At 38.1% G+C, this 22,582-nt stretch overlaps 1 protein-coding gene across 1 annotated transcript in view; it reads left to right on the top strand.

Moving 5' to 3' along the window:
- Positions 1-22,582, top strand: part of CEP112 (centrosomal protein 112) — a 350,208-nt gene that overhangs the window by 141,197 nt on the left and 186,429 nt on the right. The window contains exons 18-20 of the mRNA XM_023535655.1: positions 1,229-1,262; positions 6,242-6,247; positions 16,539-16,726. Of these exons, the coding sequence (XP_023391423.1) occupies positions 1,229-1,262; positions 6,242-6,247; positions 16,539-16,726 (228 nt within the window). The remainder of the gene's footprint in view (positions 1-1,228; positions 1,263-6,241; positions 6,248-16,538; positions 16,727-22,582) is intronic.

Raw genomic sequence — 22,582 nt, 5'->3', positions numbered from 1 at the left:
ATTTGTTTCAGTAAAATCCAGAAACAGAATTTTAATTCCCCACTGAAGTGTATTCTGACCGTTTGTCAATTTGAATGTTTAATCGAGACATTTATCGTGATTCTTGAGTTCTACCTGTCAGAGTACCAGTCTGACGTCTTCATTTCTCTAAGAATAGTTCGGGGTACCTGCTGTGGGCCGGGTACTGTTAGCGACACTGTGGCGGAGCAGTAAGTGGGACCAACAAGGTTCCTTTTCTCAAGGAGTCACAGTTCGGTGGGCGGCCAGCCCTGAAATAAAAAATGAAATCAGTTCAGAGAGCGATTTGCAAAAAAGAAAAGACCCTCGTAGATAGGCCTTGCGGGTGGAGGGTGGGAAGGGATTACAGCACTGAGAAGTGGTCAGGGGACCCCTGGAAGCTGGGACCGCTGTGCCGAGAATTCTGAAAACCGGGGACCGGCCGCCCATGAGGCCTCTGGAGAAGTCGTAGTCTAGGCTGGGAGAAGAGCACATCTCATTAGAGAGTAAGTAGTCTTGTAATTGGCAGAAAACATTCGGCCATCCTGAGATGCAGCAAGGTGGGAGTGTTTAAGAACCAAAGCGAAAGGCCGGCTGCGCGGGAGTGGAGCGCGGAGGGCCCCAGCTTAGGAGACGGTGGTGGGGGCGAGGCGGGGTGTCGGGCCAGGCGACCCCCGGGCCAGGCGACCCCCGGGCGGGGACTTGCGGTTTTGTTCTCCGTGCTCTGCCCCTTACGTATTAGTAAAAAGGTTCTATCCTGTGATTCTTGGAATATTTAAGGTGGCTATTAATTTTAACTTGTTTGTTTACTTTCTTGTTTCCTTAAGAGCTGGAAAAATGTTAATTAGCTTAGGCGATCAATTAGGAAGATATTTCTAAAGACAATATTTGAACCATTATTCTGTAGACTTGCATTTTTTTTCATTATTTTTAATCCTTTATCAAGAGGGACCTACGTCAAAAACTAATTAACCTATTGATTACTGAATTTTATTCCCTCTAAGTGATAGCAGTTAGTGGCTCACCTGAGTTCCATTAAAAGGAAGTCTGATCTGACATGTGACCTTACGGTTTTTGTTGTTTTGCTGTTGTTTTAATCTTAAAATGTTAGTATAAATACCTGAGTTTTTTTCACAAGGGTGGCGTAAAGGCAAAATAATTACAAAGAAAGACAAAAGTTGGAAAATTGGCCCCTCTTTATTATTTTCATCATCTGGACTGTCCTTTGAAGAAGAGAAACATAAATGAATTGAGTAAACAACAATGTAGAAACATCTTCAGCCTTGGTGTCAATAAAATTCAAATTAGAATGGACAGTGTACAATTTAAAATTGGCAAAAGTTTAGTAAAATTGGTATTTTTGTAGATTGCTAGTGGCATTATAAATTAATGTAGCCTTTTGGGGAAGGGCATTGGTAGTAGCTACCGAGAGTCATAAAAATTGTTTACACCCTCAGGCCCAATTATTCTTAACCTTGAAAATATTTAAACAATGATGTTAATTATTAGATGATGGAGTCATGGTTGATTCTTTTTGTACACCCTCCCCCCCATTTTCCATATTGTGACATTCTTCTTTTTAATGTTACAGTCACTTTTTTCCCTCGTTAGTTTTGTTTGCTTTTATGTATTTTTTAATTTTATTTAATTTTTAAACTTTATTATTTTATTAAATTTATTGGGTGACATTGGTTAATGAAATTATATAGGTTTCAAGTGTACAGTTCAGTGTCATCTATTGCATTGCGTGTTCACCACCCGAAGTTAAATTTCCTTCTGTCACCATATACTTGACCCCCTTTAACCTTATCTACTTCCTCCTCTCTCTCCCTTCCATCTGGTAACCATGAAACTGTTGTCCGTGTCCCTGAGTGTCTGTTTGTCTTGTTTGTTTGTTGCTTTGAGTTTTATATCCCAAGTATAAGTGAAACCATATGGTTCTCAACTTTTTCTGACTTATTTCACTTAGCATAATAACCTCAATATCCAACCATGTTTTTGCAAATGGCGTATTTCATCTTTTCTTATAGCTGAGTAATAGTCCATTGTATAAACATAGCACAGCTTCTTTATCCAGTCATCCATCGAAGGGCACTTCCGTTGTTTCCGTGACAGTCACTTTTTTAGTGTAAAAATACATTCATATAAATTCATCTGAAAGACTGTTAAGCTTCAAAGGCATTTCTCAGAATAATAGATTTAAAAATCTAACAAACTTTCTTGTCTTTTGTAGTCTCAGTCAAAAAATACTTAATAAGGACAATTAAATTTTTGAAGAATTGATACTATTAATAGAAACCATACATTATTGCACTTCATTTTTATTTGTATTTCATTTTTATGAAAAAGATAAATGGTATAAATGTATAATAGGAATTGAAAAAAAACCCATCCAAGGAACTCTCACCCATTTTTGTCCTTTCTGTGTCTTGTGGGCCTGTTCAGTAGGATGATGAGAACGGTGACCCCAGGCAGTAATGCACGAAGGAACGATAAGGGTGGGAATATGAGTTAGTCGATGGTAGGAAAATATTTATCGACATGATAATACACAAACTTTTAAACTTTTTTTTCAGCAGACAGTTCTGTTAACTGGAACAGTATTCTCTGCCTGATCACTCCAGATTGTTCAGGTTTTTCTTACTGTGAAAGTTTATCCTGAGAAAGGATAGGCTTATGATAGTGGTCCCTGCAAGCCCCATGCGTTCACTAAAAACGAAGCCGATTAAACTAAGCTCATTTTCTTTGAACAGTGTGAGCGATAAGGAAAGGAGAGTAGATGTAATATATCTGGACTTCACTGAGCCACCTGACAAAGTCCTTCATGAAGGAAATGTAGGAAAATACGGTTTAGTATTGGTACGTTTATGTGGTTAAGCGACAGTTTAAAGGGCCATCTCTTGAATGACTAGTGTCAACCTGAAGTAAGATTTCTAATTATGTGAGTCACTGGATGATGATACAGAAGTAAAGTTTCCTGCTTGCTTAGAATTCAGTGGAGTAGTTAACATGGAAAATATGAAAATCAGTTTTCTGAAGCTTTAAACGGCTGAAATTAAGGAGATTAAGTTTATTGGGGTTGAATATAAAATGCCATGCTTTGGTTTGGAAAATGATCTGCAGAACGTATTTGGCTGGGGTCTGCGGGGTGTGAGAGATGTAAGGCGGGGGCGGCAAGGAAGACAGCACGGAACCCCTGGGATGATGGGATAGTGGAGGGAAAAGGCACTGTCTCCAGGATATCGTTTATATATCAGGTCGGGGAAAGAATAAGTCGATTCTGGTTACACATTTTAAGTAGGACGCTGACAGACTCAAATGTGTTCAAAGGAGCGTTTCCAGCATATAGAAACGTTTGGAACTATGCCAGAGGGAATATTTAAAGGAATAAAGATATTTTGCCAAGAGAAGATTAGACTAAGGAGAATCTCCCATCTATTTATTTTTAAATTCGAGGTCTGTAATCCAGGAAATGTTATGCCTGTTCTGTGTGGTAATCATAATAGCTAATGGTCAGTGGGACCTTCCTTACGTGCCGTGTTTCACCTGACTTAGGCCCCTTCCCGTCTTCACAGCGATCCTGTGAAGCAGGAACCATTGTTCATTACCCCCATGTTCGAGCTGAGGCACATCTGGTTAACTGACCCAAGATCCCACACAGTTTATAGGTGATAAAGTCAGAACCTTAACCTGAGCCATGCTCTTAATCTCCACTCTCATGGGACTCCCGTGGTGTTCCAGGGAGCAGTAGAGCCTGTGTGTAGATGGCGCTGTGAGGAGTGTTTGAGTGGCTACAGAGTAGTTCTCCCCTAAAGAAGTATTCAAATGTGCAAGTGGTTTATCCCATGAGAAAGCAGATTTCTCGACTTGAGTGTGTTTGCATATCAGTAGTGTCGTGGAGGGATGCCGCGCTTTTGGGGGGCTGCCCTCTCACTGTGGTTTCTTCCATTTCCAGTGTTCTGTGACTTTCTGTCCCATTGCCTGACTGGACCCTCAGACAGTCTATGTGTCTTTTGGCAGATGTAGACATCTCTTAAATGTTAAAATCTTAAATAGTTATAGTGTTTCCCACTTGAAGGCTATGTAGATGCTCATCACCCAAGCTTCTCAAACTGGGGTGGGTGATCCCTGGGGTTGTGAGCAAGTGTCAGGATATATGTAAAGCTGCATACATTTCCTGGAGTGCTGGATGCCCGTGGTGATTTGTGGGAAAGCAAGGTAGTTTTACTATTGCGGGAACATTCGTTTTAAAACAAACATGGACTTTCCTGTTTTGTAAGATGCAAAGTTCTCATGAATGTTTAAGATAAAATAGGACATTTCAAAGAAAATTCCAGCTTGCAGAGGCAGCTTCAGGCTTTGACCTCAGATCCCCCAGGGGGGTACTATTCATTTTCACTGCTGCAAGGGATACTTTGGTGGAAAAGTTTTAGAAGCACTTTTCCGGTCTGATCCTCACATTTTTATAATGAGGAAATTGACATCCAGAGGAAATGAATGAGTTATGCCTTCTGGGCCTCAGTTTCCTTATTCAGTTTTAATTTTTGAGCCCTTCCCTCATAGAAAGCATCCTGCCAGGAACTGTAATGAAGTGAAAAAAGCAAAGTGGTATTTTAAAGTATTTTAGCCAAAATGCAGGCAAAAAGTGTGCAGATGTGGAGAGAAAAACATCAAACGCATGGGATAAACACTCACACAAATATCCTGTAAAGCCCAAGCTTTCATCAAGATTTCCTGTTTCTTTCCTGTATAACCCATTGGAACAAAAAGACAATTCTAATTGTCTTTTCACAAACCTCATTCAAGTTGGAAACAAATAACAAACCAGGCATGCTAGGATTTCCTGAACCATGGAGATTTTTTTGGCAATTCCATCATATCATTCTTTAGTCTTATATTTTATATCTTCTCTTTTCACTACAAAGCCTTTAAAGGGAAATGTAGTTCCACAGATAAACAAGGTCAAATTCTTCAGAATGAATAAATACTTATTGTTGATTATAAAAAACACTAAAGGGCCAACCCCTTACACGTTACCATTATTTGAAACTTTAAATAGTTTGGTAGCAGAGACAGTAATAAAGATAAGACAGGAATTATACAAAATAAGCAAATGGGAAATTTTAAGATCAGTGGAGATATTTAAAAAGCAGATAGCATGCAATTCCTGTTTTTTCCTCTGTAAATATTTTAGTTTTTAGTCATCTAGATTTTTTTTAGGTAACATAGCCTAAAAACAAAGGCCTCTTTAAAATTAGACGATTTAGTCTACACTGGAAAAGGATATAGTAGAAAGCGAGAGAAAGCGAGAGAAAGCAAGAGATGGAGAAAACAGAGGAAAGATATTCACTAGAACAGGTAGGTTCTCAGGGAGGTGGAGGTGTGTGGGCCGGACCCCAAGCACAGGGAGAGGTGTTCGCCTCGGAGGGGAGGAGCAGGCCTCCTCTGTAACTGGTGGGGGAGGGGGCACAGATGCACAGAAGTTCGTAAGTCTGTAGTAGTAAAATGGGGACACTCATTACTGGACGTTTTCTTTGTGAGATAGGAGGCAAGATCATTTGCTGGGACCGGAGGAATTATGGGGGCAGGAAAGCTAAGGGAAGTGGGGATTTTTACAGTCATTTTGGTGATGGTCTGACTGATCCAACTAGAAGAACTTGGGAAAATTTCATTTTGGTATTGAGGTCTCAGATGAGGTTAATAACCATGAATTTGTGAGTCCCCCTAAAATCTCTTCAAAACGAACGTTCATGTGCTTTATTGATATCTACGTCTTGTGTGCTCCTGTCATTTTCTTTCTTGTTCTTCTTACTCTTTTTAAGTCTTTCGGCTCGACTTTCCATTTCTAGTTTGTAATAAATAATTTGGGGGCCTCAACTGCATATCAGCCACTCTTCTCCTCAGTGATCAAGACAAATGCAGTTTACGATCCAGTGATGCTACGGGTCTTTCAGATTATTTCTTTCTATAACTCATGGAGTGCAGCTATGCTACCAGGCATGGACTGGTCCTGCAGGCAGCAGGCACAGTGCCAGATACCTGGCCTATTTGGCCGCCAGAATCAGAGACCCAGGCAGTGACGCTACAGAGCCCAGGCCCATGGGTTTGGAGCCTGGGTTCATAGAACAGAACGGGCATTGATAATTAGTGAAAGATACTTTTTCTTTTGTTTTGCTTGGAACTTTACTCATCTTGGTTGAAACAAATGGCACCTTTATCTAGAATGGGAATTAAGAGAGCAAAGATGAACACAGTTCTTTTCAATAACTATAGTATGAAGAATATGTTATGTATTGTTTTAGGGTTACTTCATTTTAAGACTGTTTCCTAGATAGTGATATGGCTAACTAATGATTCCCATTCTCTCGATACCTTAAAAATCTAAAATTGAAACAATGTCTTTCCAGTCATTCATTATTTAACGCATGTTTCTTGAGCAACTACTTTGTGCTAAACACTATTCCCCAGGTGCTTAGGATAAGGCAGTGAACAGAGTAGAGTCAGTGTATTTATGGCAGAGGAGACACCACCACCATACACAGGCGCTCTCGCTTCCTCTTTCTCGAAATATAACATAAGATAAGATGATGACAATTACTATGAAATACAGCAAGATAAAGTGTTTGTGAATGAAACAGCTATTTCGTAGAAGGTTATTTCATATAAGGTATTATTTTAGATAAAGTTGTCAGTGAAGGACTCTAAAGAAGTGACATTCTAATTAAAACCTGAATGAAGTGAAGGAGGAAACCACAGAAAAACCTGTGCTGAGAAAAGAGCATTTCAGGTGGAGGGAGAGGGTGGGTGTATGGCCGAATGGAGGGGGCAAGGGGGGGCGGGTAGGAGCCGAGGTTAAACAGAGAGCAGATTATGTCAGCTTCTGTAGACTGCTGGGGAGGTTAGGATTTATTCTGAGTGTGTTGGGAAGCCATTGGAGCATTTGAGCAAGATCTGGTTTACGCTTTAAAGAGATCTGTGTGGCTGCCGCGTGAAGCATCGGTTGTAGTGGAGGCAGGAGAGGCAGCGGGGAGGCTGGCTGGGAGACAACGCAGTAGTCTGGCAAGAGACTATGTGGCTTGGACCAAGGTGAGGGCGGGTAGGAGTGATGGAGGGGGGTCAGATTGGGGACATATTTTGCAGGTAGGAGTCAGTTAATGGATGTGAAGTAGAGTGGGAGGGCAAGAGAGAGCTCAAAGGTGACTCACAGGTTTTCCAGCTGAGCAACTACGTGATTACGCTGACACCTGAGTAGAAGAAAGAAAGGCGGTCCAAATTCCGAGCCCAGGGTCATGCCAGTAGTTAGCGCCGGGAAGAGGTGGAGGAAGCAGCAAAAGGCACTGAGAAGGACCAGCCGGTGAGGGAGAAGGAAGAGCTGCAAGGTGCTATTTCCCATAAGCCATGTGCCTGTGCAGCAAGGGTTTCAGGAAGGAGGAAGTACGCAACCAGTTGTTTCAGATGCTGCCAAGAGGGGAAGTTAGATGGAGGCTAAGAAGTGACCATCGGATCTGGCAAGAAGGTCTTTAGCTACCACCACAAGACCAGTTTCAGGAGAGTGTGGGAACCGAAGCCTCAGTGATATGAGTGGAGAGAATGGGATGTGAGCAACGATTCTGAGGAATTTCGAAAGAAAAGGGAGCAGAGAAATGCGATGGTAGCTGAAGGGGTGTATATCAAGGGGGAGTTTTTTTAAAATGAGATGTAATAAAAGCGTGTTTGTTTATTGATGAGGGTGATCCAAGGGAGAAGAAAACGTTGATGATACAGAGAGTGATGAGATCATTATGCGCCCCTCATGCTTAATTCGGCAAGAGGGGACAGAACCCAGGGCACAGGTGGAAGGACGCACCTTAGGTAGCGGCAAGGACGGCCATCCGTTTGAGCCGGGAATGGCACAGGCTGTGCAGGTAAGCCAGCTGGTGAGGCGACAGGGAAGGTGAGGTCATTCTCTTCCAGCTACTTCAGATTCTGTTTGTTGATTGCTCCTCAATGCCCATGTTCCATTCAAAATTATGAGTAATGGTGAAGCACTGAAGTAGGTGATGTGAGGGAGCGAAGGGGAAGGGAAGACATAGTCTAGTACTGGAGTTTACCACTGGGTTGATCTCTTTGTCCTTCGGAATTCCATACTTGCTGGGAAACTTGGGTGACTTTTATATCTCATATTCATTCAAAAGCAGTGATACACTAGATTAAGACAAACTGAATGTGTTTTCAAGAAACAGATATAAGGTAAATTAAAATTAAAATATACAATAAAGACACGTTTTTTCCCCAAAATGTTGAACTCTGTCTAAGAAGGTATATTCTTAGTTAATGAATTTCCTCAGTTTGGGTGCGGCAAGAAAAAACCTTTTTGAAGCATTTGACTATCTGAATCCTGCCTGGGTTTTAATTGAGAGATGGCAGATAAAAACACAGAAAATGTAGTGAATTTTTCAAAAAGTTCTAAAAGCTCAGGGTAATGATCGTCCCTCATCACTGCAGGTGCTGGGTAAGTCGTTTGAAGTGTTCAGTGGGAAGGAAAACTCAGAGAATGGCACCTGCTCTCGGCTCATCTATCGCGTATCAGCTTCCTTCGTAGTCGCTGCTGCGCTGCCAGCCTCGGTTCGTCCAGTGTCGGAGTCTTCAGCAGGCATTTGTGCCAGGCTGTTGATGGGTGACTAGAGAGGAGAGGGAATGAGGGGGCAGTACGTGCCGGCGGCCCTCGTTCCATCTCTGATGGCAGTTAGCACAGCGATATTAAACTTTTAAATGAAGAGAACTTGCGTGACTGAGCTGAACTGTTGATTGACAGATTTCATGGGTGGCTCTTTGTGTTGCTGCAGGTACCTAATCCTGGAACCACATGGCCACCCAGATGCTAAATTCTATTTCTGTTCTTGACGCACTGCTGCCTCCTTCTTTTCCTTTCCTTTCCTTTCCTTTCCTTTCCCTTTCCCTTTCCCTTTCTTTCTCTCTCTCTCTCTCTCTCTTTTCTTTCTTTCTTTCTTTTTTTTTTTGTGTGTGCCTGTTTCTATTAAGATGTCGTTCAGAAAGTCAGGCCATACTGTGGTATCTCTGTGCTAAAATGTATTTTCCCTCTGACTCCAAAGGCTCAGAGCAGATTGTATATGTCCTTAAGTTTATCTTTAAGGGAGTCTTTATCTCTCATGTAATGTAATGTCCAGTTGCACATTTTATGTCATATATCTGCAATTAAGAGACAAGGATTCCAATATCTTTTAGTGAGATATCACAAAATCAATCTAGTGAAATGGTGCCAACTTTGCAGTAGACTCTGTCCCACTGAAGCTGAATTTCCAGAGCTCTAGAGAATTTGATAACTTACTTTGACATTTCAAATATGACGTTTTGCAAATGCAAATGAGAAACTTACTCAGAGACATAACCTGATGATGCTAAGTCTGCATCTCTTCAGTGGAAAAGGCCAGGGCACGATGCACTTGTCTTTTAGTGTGGATCTTAATGGCATGAGTCTTATCAACTGCATAAGTGGTACACTGACGTTTACAATCAGGAAGCAAAATTTTTTCACAGGGAGCCCTTAATGGGAGCGGGAACAATGTAGAAGTGTTATGTGGCAAGCCCTGTAGAAAAATTCTTGTCTTTCAATGGCTATAGTGCCCTTGAACTATTTCATTCTGATGTATGTCATCGTTCATAGCACTGAACTGGCCTTCATCTCTTTTTTAAAAATGTAGCACGTTTACAATAGTTTGTGATTTTATTAGGTAGTAGTCTTTTATAATACCTCAGCGATATTGACCCAAAGTGGAGATGCCAGAACTGCCTTGGCATAGTTTTGAGGAAGAGGTCAAAGTCTCAGGAAAATGAAAATATTAGAATGATTCTGTTACTTCAGACCAGATAACCTATCCCGTGGGAGGGCCTAGAAGATTCTGCCTTCACTAAGGTGCTGAGGAATACACTGATGGTGAGGACACTAGTATCGTTGGGCAGCTCTGTGGTGGCTTCCTCTGTGTTCCAGGGCCAACAGTGAGAGGTGCTGCTGTGGGCTGGGCTGCCTCTTTTCCATAGGCTGGTAGGGTTCCAAAACAGCAGATGCTAGGTAAGGCACTAAAATGTCATAGGGAAGGTGATGTGATTACTGTAATGGGCAGCAAGGCTAGAGTGGTGTCTTGATCTTCAAAGATCTGTGGTGGTAACAAATACAGCATGGTGTTCTGACAGACAAGGTAGACAGCGGCCAGCGAGAGTACTACTTATGCAGCGTCAAGAAGAGTTAAGAGCTGGCGAGTGAACTTTTGACAGTTCTCCACTTCATTGGAAAACCATGGGCCTTCATGACATTTCCAGATCTCAGTTCACAGTTCACAGACCCAGAACCCATGTGTTTGGAGACCATGTCCCCTGATAAAGACTCTTGTAATGCTATGACAGGTAAATATTCCCCCAAAGCGAGCTTTTGCCATTTGATATGGTAACTGCACACAATGAAGAAAGCAAAAATTCTACCAAAATGTTATCTTTTAGAAGTAACTATTGTTAATCTTATATGAGCGTCATTCCAGAAATTTCTATAAGAGATAGATAACGGTAAGTGAATATACGGAGAAAAACAGTTTTTTAGAAACAGGATCATGCTATATTTGCCCTTTTTATGAAAATATTTAATTTTATGCGAAATTAGTTGAAGTGAAAAAACAAGGGAAACTGAAAGAATTTCTGAAGTTTAGAAAGTGTTTCTTTACCATACAAGATGATTTTGTGGAACAGTAAGAAATAAAAATTAAAAATACATTGACGTTAGGGTCATTTTTAAATTTTGTGGTTCAATTTTCAGAGTATTAGTTTACTCCTTACTATAAAAAATAAAATTGACATGCCTACTCTTCCTTCCACGCACCCCACTCCTCTATTTTGTCAGTGATAGTATTATTTATACATTTGTTGGTTTGTAACATGCTTTGTTTTATAACTATAATTATCACAATTATATAGAATATTTTTTTATTTAACTCATTTATATGCTCACCACCACCAGGACTTTTAGCACAGCTTCTCCATATCCGAGTCCTTTGTTTTGATTCATCTTTTGACTACTGATATCATCGCTGGTTTTTTTAAAGAAGAACATGTAGTCGTATTCATTGCATTTCTGCGTGCTTGAGAATCACCGTATGTCCCCTTATTTTTGAGGGATAGCTTGGCTGGGCATAAAATTCTCTGGTCATTGTTTCTTTTCTTAAAACTTTCTACACATTGTTGCACTGCTTTTGGCAACTTGTGTATTGCTCTTAATAGATCTTCTTCAGTCATCTCTTGGTTACCTGAATTTCATCCTCAAGTTTTTTTGTTTCTTTTTTCAAGAGTGGTTCAGATTCTATAGTCCTTGAGTTTTTCCATGTTTTAGTTTAGTTGTAGTATGCTTCAACCATTCTTTGCCTCAATCTGAATTGTTTGTTTGTTTGTTTGTTTGTTTTTGGTATACAGTGTAATTTTTTGATGTACACATTCATCTCTTCATTAACTTCAGGGAAATTTTTTTATACCATATCTGTGAATGCATGGATTTTCTTTTCTTAATTTTCTCTCTACATTATCTTTTCTTTGCCTCCTTCATGGGCCTTTACTATGATTATCTCAAGTCTTTTGTCTATGTCAGTGATTCGATTTTCAGCCATGTTTATTCAGTTCATTGTTGTTTTTATTTTAGAATTAATTTTGTGATGGAGTTATTTTGATCCTAGTTTTGTTGTTTTATTTTCTTATCTTTGTGTTCTCTCTCATATTTTTATTAAGTTCTCCTATCACTCTAATGGTTTTTAATTTTTAAGGTATGTTTTCCTCCTCTCCAGAATGATGGGCCTTCCTTCCTTTCTGCCTCTCGTCTTTCCTCCCCCTCTTTAGCTAGGTTATTTTTTTCCCTGACATAATAAATTTAAGGTCGTCCAGACACTTCTCCCCTTCATCTTGCTTGGGCTTAACGTGGGCAGCTCTGTCCACATCTACTACTTGTTCTGGTATAATATGTGTGAATTCTCTTTGATTCCTTTTCTGTATTTATTTTCAGCTTGCCTTCCTCTAAGTTTCAGTTTGAGGGCGTGGGCATTTTGTTGCATTCACTTTTCTATACCTCGAGGTAATGATAAGGATGGAGGAGTAGAAATTCTTTGGAGCTCTGAACAACTTTTATTAGAGAAACTGCTATCTGCTTTTTTAGCATCTTATTACTGTTCCACACCAGGATTTACTCTTTGTATTGGAGAATTTTTTTCTTTTCTTTTTTTTTTTTTTTATGGTAGCTTTGAAGCTCATGATTCTGTCTGGGAGAATCAGCCCCAGTTTTTCACTTTCCCAGCTTTATTCATCTCTTTCCAGCAGCTGTTTCTGTCCCATACATTTACTCTCCTATACCCCACCTGGGAAGAACGGAAAAAGGAATGATTGATTAGTAGTCTATTTCTCCACAAAACCGAGGTAGTAGAGAATATTCCCCAGCATGAGAATATTCAGTTCAGCAGTCTACCTCTGGAGATGGAGAGTGGGGACCAAATAGTATGTCCCACCAAACCATGTCAGAATCTTCTCTTTCTTTCCTTGGCTACTACCTTTTGAAATTTATGTCTAAGATGATATTCCTCTTTCCTTGTTTGGTTGCTCCCAGTGAAAGTTCTCTTGTTTTGTTTTTAACATTCATTTTTATTCTTTTCACAATTTTCAGCTTCCTCTGCTATCTTTATCTGGGAGTTCCAGTGCCAGGTGTGTTCTGTATGAGGCAGTTCCTCTCTTACTACTGAAACCAGTTCAGCAGCAACTGAGTGACTGCTTGTCAGGGTGTTATGCTAGGTAGCCTCTAAATTACTCCAAATTCTTCAACTTTTTTATTTGTATTCACTGGGGCTTTAACCTATTATACCAAGGCTTATAGAATATAGATTTTATAATTTGGTTACATTTAAGATTATTTTAGTTAGTACTTCGTACCATATTCCTCCATATTAAGGTGTTGGGTGTATTCTAGCACTTCTGTAATTTGTTTTTGGTTTTAGAATTACTGCCATTGAGATGTATTATTGGGATGTGTTGGTCTTTTATGTGGTGTGTATTGAGAAGTAATGGTTTCTGTAGTTAAAGCCTTATTCCATCTCCTTTTGTCTTTTTCTTTATAAGGTTATTTAAAGGTGTTCAGACCATATTTGCTAGCACTAATTTCACTGTAAAACAGTTGCCAGGACTTGAAATATATGTTCTAAGACCCCCAGAGACTTGGATATCTGGCATTTCCTCCTTGGTCTTTCTTGGGGCCGGAACGTGCTCCTGCCCTTGGGCACTTCGTGAAGCATCGTTTGGAATGAAAACGTCATCATCAACAGACTGTGAAATGGTTAGTCTATGATGAAGCGCTTGCTTTCAAGATTTCAGAACTTCAAAATTTCACTCTTGAACTTCATGTTCAGAGCATGTTGATGAGTAGAATAGTGGATTGGAGCAGGACCCTTACGCATCTCCTATTTTGACCTACAAAAATGACAGTTTCATGTGATTGCCTAGTAGTTTCTAGGCAATAAAGCCATTTTCTCACCCAAACTCCAACCACCAAGCCATCAAGTTCAGTGTCTCAAGAGACTGCCAGGTGCTACCAGATGCTTGCAAGTGAGGGCTAATTACTGTCTTGTTCCTGGAAGGCATGCCAGTCTGCTTTAATACCTGTAGAGTGGGCACTACAAGTATAGTTACCTGGCCCATAATTCACTGCTTTTGGCTAGGGAACTTGAAGTTTTCTCTCCTATATTACAGGAATCCCTTAAGTCAGCTTCAATTAAGCAGGTTCCTTGGTGATGGTATATCCTGTTTCCCCTGTAGCATAGGTTCCAGATCACCTTGACTTAGAAACCACATTGACCACTCAACATTCATCCTCGTAAATGCTGTCTGCTTTTACATCCTCCAGATTTTCCATGATTTACCACCTTCTGGTCACCACTAACTTCATTAGAAATTATTTTGGTCAACCAAAAGTGTCTAGTAGTCCCCGGTAAGGAAGATATGCTACCGTATGCTTACCTTCGAGATGTGCCCACAAGTAAAGGACCAAGCTGGAAAATTCAAAGAACTCTTTAACATTTACTTACATGAAAGGGGCTAGGAACCAGTAAAACCTTGAATTTAAACACAGATTCACCTTGATGATGGCCTTTGTAGTTATAAACATAATCATCAAGATATTTCCAGAGCACAGTAGGGTTTTTCTCCCAGACTCTGCCATTTATCAGGAAAAGATGCAGCTTCCAGAAGATACTGACAGTGAAGAAACCTAGGTAAAGACCAGAAAGGGCTAATAATACCTAGACGTTGGCCAGGCAGTGCTGGTTCAAGTAGCCAAGCCTGAGCTAGTTCACCTTAAAAGACTCCAGCAACCTTAAGATTTGTTCATTGATTAGCATCACTGAGCAACAGGTCCTGAGAAAATAACAAACTAATAATTAATAACATCTATGTTTAGGCTTGACATTCCATTATCTATTTGATTTGTTCCTGATTTTTTTAAATGAATAAACTGGAATTTGAATATGGGCAGGGTCCATGATCAGTCTGTCAAGACTCTTTAAACCGCTCAGAGGATATAACTGTGACTGTGTTTTATCCCTGGAGCCTAGAGCGAGGTGATGCCGTTACTAACGACCTCAGGGCGACTTCTGTTCATGCATCTTGGGCAAAAATCTGTAATACTCCTCCATTAATTTTAGGTCAGTTGGTTACTTCTCCCAAGAGTACTGTAAAATATTTTGCTGTCTATCAGTTTTCAGTCACACTCATTCTCCCTGTATTTTCTGAGGCTTTTGAGAACTCGGTAGAACTTTCCACCTCTTATTATTTACTTTCACTGTTACATACTTAAATGATTTTAAGTAAAATGTATAATTTTGTTATAACGATGCTTGATATCATAACACTGAGTAGGAGATAATGAAGTGTCCAAGAACTAAGTATGTTCTAACTCAATTACTCATGCACTTGGCTGCCTGAAAAAAAAGTACAGGACTGTTAATAAAGTTTTAAATGCTCTCTTTTTGGGGGATTAACATTGTAGTTGCATGAACCATGTGTAAGGAGAATATTTTTATATTATTTTTCCTATATATTGCAAACATTGGAATAATATGGAAAAATGATGCCTATATTTTACATGAACATAAATTCACTAGAATGCATCTTTATTCTTAGATGCAAAATAAACTTTCCCATATTATTTTATACATTATTGTGTTCTGATAAGTGTACATATTCAAAAATTAGTATACTTTCTTCAAAATGGTATAATAAATTTATAAGTGGTCAGAAATTTGTTGTTGATTTCCCAATTCTCTAAGAAAAATCACAATAAGAAAAAATTTTGAAACCTGTGTTTAGAAGCAAATTTAATATGTGTTTTGATCCTTAATTTGCAAGTAGAGGATGACAATTTTAAATCTCAAAGGAAAATGACTTCTGAAATTTAGTGCGGCATGCACGCCTGGAGAAATGAATGCTATAGCTTTAAGATAAGGTAGTCTGGTGCTTCATTGCACGGAACAAGATCGATTTGGAGCAGGCTCCTACTGTTAGCTTTTTTGATGATGGATTCTCACGCCGAAAATAACACAACATATTCTAGATAACAGCAGTTTTTTCCCCTGAAATCCACCAAAACTGAAGAAAAATCCAAGTGACTGTTCTTAGCAGCTGTGTGGCCTGGAGTTCACTGGGGAAGCTGGCTTCCTGCAGTCCCCTATTCATCACCTGCTTCAAAGACAGCCTGGCTGGCTATAGTTTGCAGGCCAGGTAGGGTGCCATTGTGCACAGTCTGGGAGGATTAGTATCAAAGCTGCGGCAACCAGGCCCTTGGTCTCCGGCTGCCATTCAGTCTTGCAGGGAGAGACTAAGACTGGCCAAGGTCACAGTCTCCAGTGTGGAGTGGACTGGGAAAGGACCCTGAGAATAGAATGCTTTTTATGAAATCATGGCGCAAGCTTGCCGCACAGCAGGTGCCCTTCTGGAATACATAGCATCTGTTTATGTTAGTATACCGTAGCTGACAACGAGATAATAGAGCTTTGAAATTTATCATTTTATTTTTAAAAAGACAACTGTATATATACAATAATCCAGATGCATATGTAGCTCCGATCTTTTATTTGAAAATCATAAAGAAAACTGACCGATTTAATTGTTGCTTTTACATGGATATATTTAAGCAAAAAGCAAAGCATACTGATTATTAACCATTTATAACCGTTGCTGATCAGTAGTACCCAAATCTGGGGGGAGGAAATACCTAGCATTCAGCATAATTTTTTTCCAACGTTCAGGCATTTGTGTCAACGGATTGCAAAAGAGTGTACTGAATATGCTCAACTGTCTTGAATATTAGGAGATTTAGATCTCTCTCCCCCCAAAATGAGAATATTCAAGGGTGAGGTAATAATGACGCAAAAATAAAAATTTCACCTTGGACAAATTAGAGAAAAATTAAGCTGTCCATGAGTTGTCATGACGACAAGGATGTTCTGTTGATGAACTGTCCTCCTCATTGTCCAATCAGATAGTAGAGCTGAAGCTGGAGCATGAACAGGAGAAGACGCACCTATTACAGCAGCATAACGCAGAGAAGGATAGCCTAGCCCGAGACCATGAACGGGAAATTGAAAACCTGGAAAAACAGCTTCGCGCTGCCAATATGGAGCACGAAAATCAAATTCAAGAGTTCAAGAAACGAGATTCACAGGTAATTATCAATAATATTTGATAAAACGGGTATCTTTTTAAAAAGTCATCAGTGTTTAATGTTTTATTCTTGTTGATGCACGCTGTTTGATCATTTGCAAAACTGACATATAAATGTGATTTTTTTTTGTTGTTTTCTTTCCTCAGCCCCCCCACCCCCCGTTTTAGGGATGAATAAGGCTTTAACTACAGAAACCACAGGTAGCCAGATTAAAAATCTCATGGCGCGCTATAACTTGGCCCCTTTTTTATAATCTTGTCTCAGTTCCTTTCATGATGGATTTTTTTAAGGTATCTGCCCCTTACCCCTCCCCTAAGCCTTAGCAAATCCCTAGGAAATATATCAGCCTCACTCCTTGCTTTTTGTTTTAATCTCTGTAGGTAATCAAGCAGCTGTTTTAATATTTGCTTTTCCTACCTAGGGTTGCTTTTTTTTCACCAGACTGTGTTTGATTAGATCACTCAGATGGTAATTGATAAAAATGACTCCAGCGAAGGGCTATTTCCCATCAGGTCTGTTGCTTTTTCCGACATGCACACACACATGCCTCCTAGACTCCATCTCTGTAGTCCCTGTTGGAAGCCATTTGGCAGAATAACCCCCAGCTGTGGTAGCATTTGACTCTTCAAACTTATGGATGAAATGTGCACTGTCAGCATGGAAAATTATCTTTATAAATTTCAGATGAAAAAAAAATCTTATTGAGCTTGTATCTTTGTAGTACAATACATTCTTTAGGGTATATATAATCAAAGGCCTTTAGTGTATCCTCTTGAAGAGATTGCTGTGAAATTTTATTAAAGAAAAATTGAAGAGCAATTGATAACAATAAAAAGATAATTTTCTTTTCTAATAAAACCATATCATATACCAGGTCTAAATACCTCTTTGCCCATTGAAATCTAACCATATTCTCCACACTATATATAAACTTCTTCCTAGCTATTCTTCCTCCTGGGATAATATAATTTTTAAACAACGAACTAAACCTTCTATTTGTTATAATATGTGTTTAAACAAGTTTATAAATATTTATACATAAAATACTGCTGATTAAATACATGTTAATTTCTTGAGTGGAGGGTGGGAGGCGGTAAAGCAAAGGAGTTATTGGTTATTTTTCATTTGACCTTGAGTCTTTTACCTTCGGATAATGACTGGGCAATATAAATATACTCAGCACAGGTCAGTAATATATGTTTATAGGAAAATAATTTGTAACTTGTTTTCTGGGGGGTTGCTGACTAATAAGGTAGTCATTGTAGTAGCCATAGTACTAGAATAGTCAGGTGGTTCCTGCTAAACTAACATGTATTACATTTTTGCCACCAGCCTCGTTAGAGCCTTTATAAAAACCAGCTGATCTTTTGGTTGTTAGCCATACAATTTTTAAAGAATATTTTCAAACCTACATTCTCTTTTAAAGATGATGCTACGCCTTACCATTGTCTTCTACGATAAGGGTTCTGTGTAGGGTCTGTTTGCTTAATAGAATTGAATAATTGGTACAGTAAAATACATAAATTTATATAACTTACTACTGCTTTGGTGCTGTGGCGAGCTGACACAGTGGAGGCCAAATTTAGAGGGACTCTTTGTGACTTTTACGTATGTCGTATCTGCCATATATAGGGTGCGGTTCATCCAATGATAACAAAAGGGAAAATTTAGAATTATTACGTATAATAAAGCCACAGGGAGAGTATAATAAGGTTATTAATTAAATTTCTTCTCATTGAAATATTAAGTATGAAGACCATATGACTTCTTCAAATGTTGTAACATGCGATTATATTTCTCATATTTTGTGTCTGTCTTGGAACAATTGGAGTTGCTGTCATGGGAATGCCAGTAAGCAATGGAAAGAGGCTAAATGCATTTTTTATTAAAGTGAAAATGATTTTCTGTATAAGCAATATTTAGTTAATTTTAGAGAATATTTTTTTAAAAACTTTATCAATAAGTAATATTTTTAAAAATCTTATCATGTATCCCGAAATGCTAATAATTTGTATTTATTTTTGGTTATTCATTGAGGTAATTCTTTCCTTCAGGTAAGTCCTAAATTTTCCAAGTATATCTTTTAATGATTGTGCTCTAAATAATCTAATATATAATGCTTTCAAGTCCTGAATTTCATTCACAGGTTTCAGAAAAACAAAGTGGGCATATACTTCTAAAATAGAAGATTTTTTTTTTCCAAATCATTGTTTTGGGTTTAATGCAGAACAAACACAAGTATCTTAAATATTGGATCGTATAATTTTTATTTTGGTTCCAGAGAGATTTGATTAGCAGTTTATGTCTGGCTGTTCCTGTTTAGCAAAGCAAAGGAGGCCATTTTGTAAAAAGGACTATTTGTAATACTTAACCAAAGAGGACTAGTGATAGCTGTTTTGGATATTGTGGCTTTGTTTGCTGCGTTTCTTCCTTCAGATTCTTGAATGCAGACAACATACTAAAAATCTACTTTTGGCCTCTCAAATGTATAACATATTGTATATTTATAAGAAAATTAATATTATAAAGTATAGTTACCTACCATAAGGTGAATCATATATCAACTAGGAAGTCCTTTTTGGTGAATGTGCTATATAATTATTACAGGTTAGTTGTTATTCAAGTAATTTCTGTTTTATAGAGAAATCAGAGAAAATAATACAGCTCAGGACAATTAACCATTTCTCTCATTGCATTTGGTGCATTTAGCTAATTATTCCATGCTAATATTTTTTTTGTCATAATACCTTAATTTTCTATGGTAGGCTATTTTTTGTTGTGATTTGATAAAATGCACATTAAATTTACCACCCTCATACAAAAATATTTAGTCTGGTATCTACTTAAGGTCATATCATTTAAAAGCATCCAGATCAGTAGATATCAAGACATAGAGAAATTTACAACCTCATTGTCAGATATTTCTCACTTGCCAGATCTCTTTTATTGAAATTATTTTGGAGAAGGATTTGATTGATTTAGTCATGTTTTTTAATATAAAGAAAATTTGTATTTTCATTATGATTATTCTAGGGAAGCTTCTTCTAACGTAGTAATTCTACATGTAATTCTCGTTTTGCTTTTGAACTGCAATGTAGTGAAAGAATTCCTGTAATTCATCCCTTTGAATTTGATGAAAAACAGAACATAGGTTCCTTGATCCTAAGTCATTCTTTTAGGACCCTGAACCACTTAGAGATTGCTTGATCTTTTACGTTTGCTGCAGAAGTGAGTGGTGTGTATGAATATTGTAGAGACCGTTACAGAGAACCTTTGTGATCCGCCCCAGAGGTGGTGTCACCATCTTAGGACAGCTGTCTATGTGACCTGTTGAGGTACAGATGAATCGAGGAGTCAGGGTAACCACAGCAGCCACTGTGAACCACCATCAGTGTAATGCAAATTAGACACAACAGACTCAAAGAAGGTTATCAGTGATACCTGAAAATATATTAAACTTAGGATTTGAATATAGTAAAATGGCTCTTTCCTAACATTGGCATCTCAGAGCTTTTCTTGGTTCTCTAAACTGAGAATCATTATTCTAATATGAACAGTTTTTGCATAATAAATGGACAGATCATCTTGATTTTGTCATATCGATTGACAGTAAGAGGCTGCATCTATCACTGATTCTAAAATATGAGATTTTCAGAAATCCTGTTCTTGCTCTCTTCTAAAAAAAAGTTTTCTAAAAGAGATATTCATGATAAAATAATTTTAACACTTTATTATTTAATTTTTTAATGAAATTATATCTTAATAACATTATTTTATTTTCCATGAATTTTGGGATCTGGGCACGCGATAAAAATCTCCTTTACTAAACTGGGCGTGTGCATGCATGCAGTGGTCTAAGCACCGCTGTTGTTCTGCAAAGATGGCTTAAGGATAAATTTAACAGTATGTATGTTCTGAACATTATTGTTAAACTCACACACGGTCTTTGGGTTTTTACAGGGGTAGTATTTTTCTACTGAAAACACTTGATTTTAATTTCTTTATACTCCAACTGCTTTCAAAAGGGATTTGAGGCAGAATTTTGTAACAACCACTTGCTTAATTAAGCAGGTAACATATAACTGAAAATAATTAAGCAATAAATGATATTAACCACATCTGAAAATCGATAACTTAGAAGATGCTTCCGTTGAGTACAAGTTTTAGCTCTGAGCTTGCCTAGAAGCCACAGCAAAGAGGGCAATGTGATGAATCATGTAATTCTAATAATCTAATGAACAAAATCACACCAGTTCATGTTTTTTTTTTTTCTTTTCCTAGCTCTCAATTTTGAGAGAAATTTATGACATGGGACTTAATATAAAGGACACTGACCAATATAACTGATGATGATCTTTATATGTCAAAACATTAGGAAATAAAATCTGGTTAGAAAACCGTAGATTCCTTAACTACTTTTGCAAAGTGTAGTCAGCAGGTTTTATTTTAATGTGCCAAAATTTTATTTTAATTTATTGAGAATCCAAAAAACACAGCTGCTTTGAGAGATCCAATTTTGTAGATTTTACGAATCAAAAAAATCATTTTAAGTCACAAGCGTAGTAAATTCTAATACTATCAATATATGTCCATTTCAGAAACCCTTATAAAATGTCTTTGGAAGTAAAAATTAGGAACGTGACTGAGATTGGAAATAGTTTAAAAGTTAATGCCGTGATGTTAATTCCAAGTGTGTCGTTTCTCTTATACCTGATTCTCTTGTCCTCTGAATTTATACTATAGAAAATTATAAGGAATAATAAAATCAGGTGGTAATTTGGTCCAGGAGTATAGGATGTTTGTACCTGTACTAAAATGTTTCACATTCTACCTGTGTAACTAAAATAGCATTTCATCATCAGTATTTATTCACTAGTATCATTTGCTTGGTTTTGAGCTAGTAAGTATTTTTATTTCTTTGGGTCACACTGGACTGAGTGCTTGGGTAAAAGCAAGCTATGTAAACTGTTGCTGTTAATGTAACCCTGCTTTGTGTCCCCTTCTCCCTAGTGACACACACAGTCACATCAGAGTGGCTGCCTGGCCTTCCAGCTGTGTACACACAGCACTCTGGTGCTCACCTGCTGCTGCACTGCCTTGTGTGTATTAGAGGGAAGAGGAGTAGAATTAAGTGGTTTTTAAGTATTAAGTGGGTTTTCCTGCAGTGTACATAATGTTTAATGTCAGACATTAGAAGAGTTGGTGAGAAAATGCTTTTAACAATTCACTTTATTATTTCACAAAAGGAAAATAAGACTTTTCCAGTGGTCTTGTGGTAAAACCACAATCACAGTTTTGAATTTACTTTTTTTAGATGAAGTTTCATAGTATTTATCTGGGCGCTGTATTTAAGATAGCCCAAGAACTTTCTGTGTACATTTAAAATATAAATATAGAGGCTTTCCTAACTAAGCCACTTTAAAAAGCCTATGAGGGGAATATTGTTTTTCCAAATAGGACCAAAGTCCTTCTCATATTTTGACATGGGCGCATTGATGGGAAGATCTCATTTTATTAGTATCCAGTAGTGGTGTGCCTAATATTACATATGAATTTAGCAATGTATGTTGTTTTATATATTATTCTGTGTATTACTGTGTAGAAGAACACTGTTTCTTACATACTTAATCAGAACATATAAGTGAAGTTTACATTTTTTGTGGGTCACCAGTTTTCTTTCTCCATTATAATTCTAAAATTCTGTAATTACTTTCATCTTATAAGCACAACAGTAGCATATATACCTAAAATTAAACTACTACGAATAACCTGGTCCTCATTGTGGAGAAAATTATGTTGTTTAAAAAACAAAAAAACAGGTTTAGACAAGGAAATTGATTTCTCTAAGAATGATCT

This window comes from Pteropus vampyrus, unplaced genomic scaffold (assembly GCF_000151845.1).
Source record: "Pteropus vampyrus isolate Shadow unplaced genomic scaffold, Pvam_2.0 Scaffold143, whole genome shotgun sequence".
Lineage (NCBI taxonomy): Eukaryota > Metazoa > Chordata > Mammalia > Chiroptera > Pteropodidae > Pteropus > Pteropus vampyrus.
The sequence above is the reverse complement of the archived record's forward strand: the minus strand, read 5'-3'. Positions and strand labels throughout refer to the sequence as shown.